At 40.8% G+C, this 8,311-nt stretch overlaps 1 protein-coding gene across 1 annotated transcript in view; it reads left to right on the forward strand.

Moving 5' to 3' along the window:
* The window catches only part of LOC126470701 (heat shock 70 kDa protein 14-like), a 203,539-nt gene extending 196,414 nt beyond the window's left edge, over positions 1 to 7,125 (forward strand). The window contains exons 9-10 of the mRNA XM_050098702.1: positions 6,650 to 6,708; positions 6,970 to 7,125. Of these exons, the coding sequence (XP_049954659.1) occupies positions 6,650 to 6,708; positions 6,970 to 7,060 (150 nt within the window). The 3' untranslated portion in view covers positions 7,061 to 7,125. The remainder of the gene's footprint in view (positions 1 to 6,649; positions 6,709 to 6,969) is intronic.
* The last annotated feature ends 1,186 nt before the right edge of the window (positions 7,126 to 8,311 follow it).

Below are 8,311 nucleotides of genomic sequence, written 5' to 3' on the forward strand. Positions count from 1 at the left end.
TTATTGCACATCACTGCCCTTACATGGTACAATATACATTGCCATATAGTGAATGTGTGTCAGAATTGTTTAAAGCTCTCTAGTCTCCTTCAGTATATTGTACAGACTGTCAATACTGCTCATAGAGGGTCAGTATTATTGCAAAATAAATATTGAGCATGGGAGGGCTTCTCAAGTTTTTGAGCAGATAATTCAGTACGTGCTTCCTCCTCAGTTAAAGGTTGTGAAATCCCTCTGTGGGTCCGGGGTTTAGAATAGGCCCGAGGTATTCCTGCCTGTCGTACGAAGTGACTGAAAGGAGTTTCACACGTTTCGGCCTTTATGTGATGGTCCTCTGTAGGGTTTGATCTCCATTCTTCAGATTTTCCCGAAGAGCGAGCCAACTGGGGAAGGGTGCCTTATAAGGTGGATCGTGTCCATCGTGCATTGAGATCTTTGGCCTACTTTCTTGTTGCTGCATTGCAGTCCTGCCCATTCTCCATCTCTTGGGCGAGCACACCTTCCTGGGTTCATTTTCGACCATGCACTATGCAGTGTCAATTTCTACGTCGACGATGACCATGGACTTCTTTGCACCTGATATCCAGCTCGGTAGCCAGTCCGTTGTGGTGGGGCTGCCACATACCCTGTTGGTTGTAGTCCCCCGACCACACAGGGATCGCTCTGCTGATGCCTGCGCCATTATCTCCCTATGTATGCCAAGGGGTAGATGCCCATCCTCTGGGGTATCGGGACTCCCGGCAATGGCCATCCTGCCAGGTGGCCTTTGCTACGGCTGGGTTGCGCCTGTGGGAAGCGCCCCTGGTCAGAGTGGGTGGCATCAGGGCGGATGGCACATGATGAAGCGTAGTCCATCATCTCTTACTGGTGGTGAAACACCAGCAGTCTCTAAGCGATCATGAGCTCAATTCAACGCACAGAAGTATGACCCCAAATTATTCCCCTCCCTGGCCACACCATGGGAAGAACGCCATGCTAAGGATGGCAGCGGATCTTATTCGCGCCAGTACCTTAGATGTTCGAGAGCTGATGGGGAATCTTTCATGACAATGAAGCCTCAGTTTTTTGTTGAGCATTTAGAGGACAAGTTTGGGAAGGTGGAGGGCTTGTCCAAAATGGGTCAGTCTTGATCAAAACAGCATCTTCTGCCCAGTCACGGGAGTTACTTGCTTGTGACAAGCTGGGGGATATTTCTGTCACCATCACTTACATGGTCCAGGGTATCATATTTCACAGAGACCTTCTTTTGCAGTCCGATGATGAGCTGCGCACCAATTTAGAGCGGTGAGGTGTACATTTCGTGTGGCGTGTCGACTGGAGTCCGAAGGATAATCAGGTCGCCACCGGTGCCTTCATCTTCGCCTTTGAGGGTGATGCATTGCCCATAGAAGGTCAAGGTGATGGTCTACCGGTGTGATGTAAAGCCCTATATCCCTCCCCTGTGCTGGAAGTTCGGCCATATGTTTTCCCGCTGTACTTCTAGCGTCACATGCCGAGATTGCGGATGCCCATCACTTCCCAATACTCCATGTGCCCTGCCTCCCATCTGTGTCAGCTGTGGAGAGCACCATTTGCCTTGCTCGCCTGACTGCAGGATTCTCCAGAACGAAAGGAAAATCGTGGAGTACAAGACGCTAGACAGACTGACCTACACTGAAGCTAAGAGAAAATTTGAATGCCTGCATCCTGTGTGTATGACATAGTCTTAAGTCGCTGCTACAGCTGGCACAGTCAGCTCAGTGGTGAAGGCTGGAATTTGCATGCCAATACCACAATTGGACATTCACTGAGTGACGATAAATGGCCTTTCCAGATTAATTGGTCAGGTGACCGTTGGTGTGTATGGCATGAAACATCTGAAAGCAAGGGGTATCAGGCTGGAGGTGGGAATGGGGGTGTGGGACATTCCAGCAGAAATGCGATCTATTGGCTGGAGCCCGCTGACATCACAGTGAGGCAGCACAGCATAGCATAGCACAGCAGTTTGATTATTCAGTAAATGTACTGCACCACACTTGCTTTGGGGTGTTATTCATTCATTTTACTTTCAATTTGGTTCAATACATAGTTGAACAAATTAAATAAAGTGGCATGACAGATGTATTACACATTAGGAAATGATAATTAAGATGAAACATAACTCACTTGTTTGGTGTAGAAACAGATGGTAGTGTAGACTGTTCCACATTTCTGTTGCCGTTTATCAGATGAAGGTGAAATCCATAGCAGCTTCCTCCTTGTGCATATCTCTTTATAGTTTCCAATTTTGCTTATTGATTCAGAGACCTAATCCTTAAATGAATGTTCTTGTTCATACATAAAGAGCAATAACTGTGTGGAAACTGTTTCAAAATAGAGCACAGAGACTTTACAACATTTTTTTGTTTGCGCACTCCGTTTCCATTAAAATCAACAAATTCTCCTTCAAACTGCAACATGTTGTTTTTCCGTGCTCGTATTGGAGAGTAATGATCATCGTGAGATGTAATTGATATCCAGTCTGCAATAGACTCTTCTAATTCACTTTTTGCTACTGGAATACCTAACAATTTATCATTGTTTTGGTACTTAAATGCAGTATAACTTGCAATGTATTTCACTGCATCTGGAAGAACATCCAGAATTGCTGCACAACCACACAGTTTTACCTCATCCATACAAATTATAAAAGTGGGTGTGCGTATATATGCATGCATGTATGGGGCATTCAGAAGCCAACTGACTGACTACATCAAATGAAAATATTCAGTACAAACAATTAGTTATTGAGTTATTTTAAAAAAAGCTCTAAAATTTTTCAGCATATTTAGAATAAACTGATGTTAAGGTTACGTTTTCAGCACTTTATAAATATATAAAAAAATTCAATGGCTGTCTCTCCCATAAGAAAAACTGCTTTGTATGGAGTGAGTCACACTGCCGACTGAAAGGTGTTGACAAAATATTGTGTGGTTTGAAAACAGGCAGTTTTATGAAACAAATAAACACAAGCAGGACCATTTTACATGAAAAAATCACAAGTATTAATGTAAGTAATTAAATAGTACTTAATGTACAAGTAGAAAATGCGGTCTCCCACCCACCCCCTCCCGCACACCATGGAGATCAGTCTTCATGTACTATAAAGAAGACCATGTGGAACATCAGCTAGACTTTCTAAAGGTCAGTTTCCATTTTTTGTGGGGATATTAATTTTTCCAAATGGCATTTCTGGTGAGAAAGTAGTTTTATATTGGATAACAAATGGTTCAGCCTTCTCAGTATTGATCCATCTCATTGTCAGCTAGTTAATTGTTTCACCTTCAACATTTGTTTTCCTATGGGTGATACATTTTTCTAAGTTTGCTGTTGAATGGAAGTTTTCGTGGTTCATTTCTGTTAGGTAATCAGTGTTACTTTCCTTGCAGCTAAGAACATCATCATACTGATCTCTTAGACAAAAGATGTGATGACTAGTTTTTAGTCTCTTTTTAATAAAAGAAAAATCTGTATCATTTGGAAGGTAACTGTGTCCTGGCGGAAGGAACTTTTAAGACAATAGTTTGTGTTACCTCTCGTATTTTGCAGGTATTTTATAAGACGGAGAAAAACATTTGTGTTGCAGTTTTGATTGCTGCATGAGCGAGAGTATGTGAAAATATGTTTGCCATTACTGCCATGGAGAGTCAGGTGTTCTATTAGACAAGAGCTTATTTCTTGCAAACCTCTCGAACCACCAGTTTGGGACCATACATACATACATGTTATCTATTTTGTAATTAAACATGAACACCAAAATCATGGACATAAGAGATCTGTACGACATTTAATTCGGGAGGTATGAGGTCATAAACAGTGAATCCGTGAAAAACTACTGCATCAAGCATGATGGTTAAATTTATTACTTCTTTGCTGCTAACTCAATTTGCAACACATTTCGGAAACAGTAATCGCATGTGCCACTGAATGTACCTAAAAGACTGTATCATTACATGACATACAGTACAGGAGATATGACATTACACACAGAGAGATTCTTGAGAAACGGCCACACCATGCGTGATTTTTTAATTTATTACTTCATTACTACTAACTCTATTCACAACACATTTTGCAGACTGTATCACATATGCCACTTTATGTACCTGCAAAATTATGTCATTATACAGCATGTAGCTCAGCAGATACGATATAAACATTAAGATGCCTGAAAATGAAACTGCAGGTTGAAATTCGCTAGACATATAGTCGAAATATATGTACAAATATGCATGAAATATGTTAAATATGTGTGAAATAAATTTGACATGTAGATATACGAGCAAAGCCGTCTGTAAACAACTCATCGTAAACCCCTGGAAAAATTTCTGATTTGGTACACACACTGGTTACAATTTGGAAAGAAATACTGATGGGGTAAGAACTGCCAGTCTCTTGTTTGGATGACTGTGATAATGTGGGGAGAGAAAGGAGGAGGAGGGCAGACACTGAGGGGGGAGGAGGAGAGAGGCACAGATAGGAGGAGACGGACAGAGCTAGGGGACAGAGAGGGGAGAGGAGGAGATTGACACAGAAAGGAAATGGCAGGAGATGAACATAGAGGGGGGGGGGGGGGGGAGAGACTCATAGATAGAGGGGGACGAGGAAATGGACAGAGAAAGGAAAAAGGATAAGATGAGATGAACAGAGAGAGGTGGAGGAGGAGAGGGAATGAGCAGATGGACGGAGGAGGAAGCAGCATATTGACAGGGTGGTGGTGGGGGGAGGAGGAGGATATGGACAGAAAGAGGAATGGGAGGAGGTGGTTAGACAGAGACAGGGGGAAGGAGGTGGACTAATAGAAGATTGGAATAAATACGTACCATGGCAATTCCAAATACTCAGCTAGCATGTTAATAAATTTTCTTAGACATTCACAGCTTCTGGGATTTCTCGCGTTGGTGATCCCTCGACAACATTTATACAGAGTTAATTTGTAATAAAACTTAGGGATACAGAATCTGGGTCGACATACACTGAAAAAGACTCTGCATTTAACTCTTCAGTAATTGGTGTGTTTGCAGAGAAGGAAGTATCACTTGCATTACCTGGAAATTTAAGGAGACACACCTCATTTCACTCTTCAAATATAAAATATTTCTAATCCTCATACCCTAGGAGAAAATTTTTCCTAGCGATCTTCATTTAGTCTGGAAGTTAATATGTAGCTGACTTTCATACTTTTTAGACTTTCAAAAAGTCCAAAGAGAGATCTTATTGACGTAATGAAACCTTTTTCGAAAGGCAACAAACTGTCTCTATCACCACCTTGCACTCGGGAACAAATGTCTAGGAGTCTCTTTAGAGTATTCTCCTGAATTGTGACATTCATTCCACATCCCCGTTGCAGAGGTGAGCATTCATCTTTTGGAACTCTTAGAGCTCGAGAAATCAAAGACACCAATAACAAATTCATTCTGCTTTGCACGTCGTCTTAGATTTAAGTGTGCTTCAGTAATGTGGTGTGTTGTCATTAGGTCACTTTTTTATGTTTAAAAATTTATTTTAAGATAATTTTTTAGCTATAATTAATTGGAGTGTTATTTATGCTCTTGCTTCTTACCTCTTTGCTTACATCCTGGCTTTGTGTAGTTTATTCTCCATGTCAGTTTGTGCTGGGGATTGCTTTGGGTAGTAGCTTCCTTCTGGAAAGTAACCCTAGAAGTTTGTTTCTTGAATCTCATTCATAATCTTCAGGCCAAAATTGAATTGAACGTGCATGTACAGTTACCACATTCACTTTGGCTGCATGTTTGTGTCGAACTGTTGCTCATCTTTGGGAAATGCGTGATAAATAATGTTTGTTATCTTTTGAGCAATATTAATGCATTGTGCCACAGCCCAATTTCAGTGACCCTTGCTCACGATTGACGCAAAACAAGTTATTTTCTTTACACGCACAGCCACAACAGTTCTCAAAGTGACATCAAGGCGTACAGAGGCGTCGAAGAACTTCTTGCTCACCAGGAGCCAGAATGGTTTACCTCCTTATTCTGTTGTCCGTGGGAGGAGGGAACATTATGGTCTGGGGAATGTTTTCATGGAATTCCCTTGATGATCTTATCATTGTGGAAGAGAGAGTGCAGCAATGAAAGTATGCATCTATTCTTGGGGACCATGTTCGCCCTTACTTGCAATTTGTTTTTCCTAGGCACGTTCACATGTACCAGCAGGACAAGGAGCATGTCGCACAGCTCACTTTACACATGTGTAGTTCGAAGAGGACCAGGATGAGTTGACTGTGCTCTCCTGGCCACCAAACTCCCCAGATTTAAACCCGATCAAGAATCTCTGGGACAACCTCGATCAGGCTGTTTGTGCCATGGATCCTCGACCGTGAAACCTAGCCTAGCTGGCCACAGCACTGGAGCTGGCATGGCTCCACATCCCTGTTGGCACCTTCCAGAACCTTATTGACACTTTTCTTGCATGTCCTGCAGTGGTCCGACACTGTGTGTGTGTGTTCTTGCAATAATTATATCAGTTACCAGCATCACTCAGTTCAGTTTGTGTATATATTGTTATTTTTGCAATTTGTTTAAACATTATGTTGAAGTCGAAGAATATGTTTTTAATAAAGCAAGCAGTAGCTTTAAATGTCCTATACAGTAAATGCAATAAATTGTTTCAGCTGACGCTTGATGATGTGTCGGCTTCCAGCAGTTTAACTGCTGAAATAAATGTAAACAGGTATGTAAATTTCATATTTTTGATTGTGAAGAGGGAGGTGGTTGTTGTTATTTTAATGTATGAATAGTCAGCAAATAAATGTATGCCTACCACATATTTGACCAGTTGACTGACCCGCATTTTTTTCTTTTTTATTTATTTTTTTAAATTTTTATTATTTGCTGATGTTCAAAGTTTAAAAATTTATTTTTATGGTATGTGTTGCAACTTTGCTTTGCTACTCTGTTGCCTTTGATATTCATTCACTTTTCTCCCTTTTAGTATTGGAAGTTTGCATGCAAGCATAACTGATACTGCAACACAGAAGAAATCTTCCTTTCGACGAGGTCCTCCGGCATCAGATGGACAATAATTCATTTGAAAAATTATATGTTGATATTGCCTGTGATATTAAAATAAAATGTTTTCATATACTTATTGAGCATTCAGCCATCCTCTCCCCTTTCTCTCCTTACTGTTAACAGTAGTAATTAGAGACTGGTTTATATGCATTTGGATGTTGCTTATGCATTGGCATATTTGGCTCCTTCTCACTGGTTACTGCATATTTTGACTAAAAACTAGTGACGATGCATATTTTCACCTATGTTTACAATATTTTAAAAATTTAGATGGGCAGTCTCTAGCTCGATCTAGTTTTGATGTCTTACAGATTGACCGCAACCTAGAACTGCATGCAATCACTAACCGAGAGGCCACTGCATAGTGAAATCATTACAGAAGAGGAACAGGAACAGGCAGACAGTCAATGCTCCTGCACTGGCTAATCCAGGTTAATCCCCTCCACTGTCATACCGTACGCGTCGGTAACAGTTGATTTAAACTAATCAAGCTTTCAGTCGCATGTCCGTGGTTTCAGTTTAGCTTTCCATTTACACACAGTTGAACGTGTTTACAACATGTTGTGTGCCATGTTGCCTGAAAAAAGAAACGTCATTTCGTGGATAGCTGACCATCCTGAAACATTTACATATGACGAAATTGCTTTATATTGTCAAGTTTGTGAGAGAAACGTTCCGTGCAAAAAAAAAAAAAAGTGTCAAATAGACCAGCATGTCAAGACAAGTCGTCGTATCACAGGAATGCAGAAGAAAGGACCAGCAAGTTGCAGTACCAGGAATTTGTCCAAAGGAAAACAAAAAGTTGGTTGAACATGGATGTGTGTGAAGCATTCACTGCAAGCAACATTCCTCTTCACAAACATACAAACCCTATCCTCAAAGGCTTCCTGCACAAATAATGCTTAAATCATAATATATACCAGATGAATCAACACTGCATAAAAATTACATACCGACAATTTACGTAAATGTTCTGGAAGAAATACACTATGAACTCGAGGACAGCATTATCTGGATTTCAGTTGATGAAACTACAAACACTTGTGGCCTTTACATTGCAAACTTAATTGTTGGTGCTTTAAAAGAAGAACCTTCTTCTACCTATTTAGCGGCCTGCAAAGAACTTGAAAAAGTAGATCATCCTATGATTGCCAGATTTGTGAATGAGGGTATTAGAAAAATATTTCCAGAATCTTCTGCAGATGAAAGGGTGTTTGTGTTTATTTCAGATGCTGCTCCCTATATGATCAAAGCAGGAAAAG

The sequence above is a fragment of the Schistocerca serialis genome, chromosome 3 (assembly GCF_023864345.2).
Source record: "Schistocerca serialis cubense isolate TAMUIC-IGC-003099 chromosome 3, iqSchSeri2.2, whole genome shotgun sequence".
Lineage (NCBI taxonomy): Eukaryota > Metazoa > Arthropoda > Insecta > Orthoptera > Acrididae > Schistocerca > Schistocerca serialis.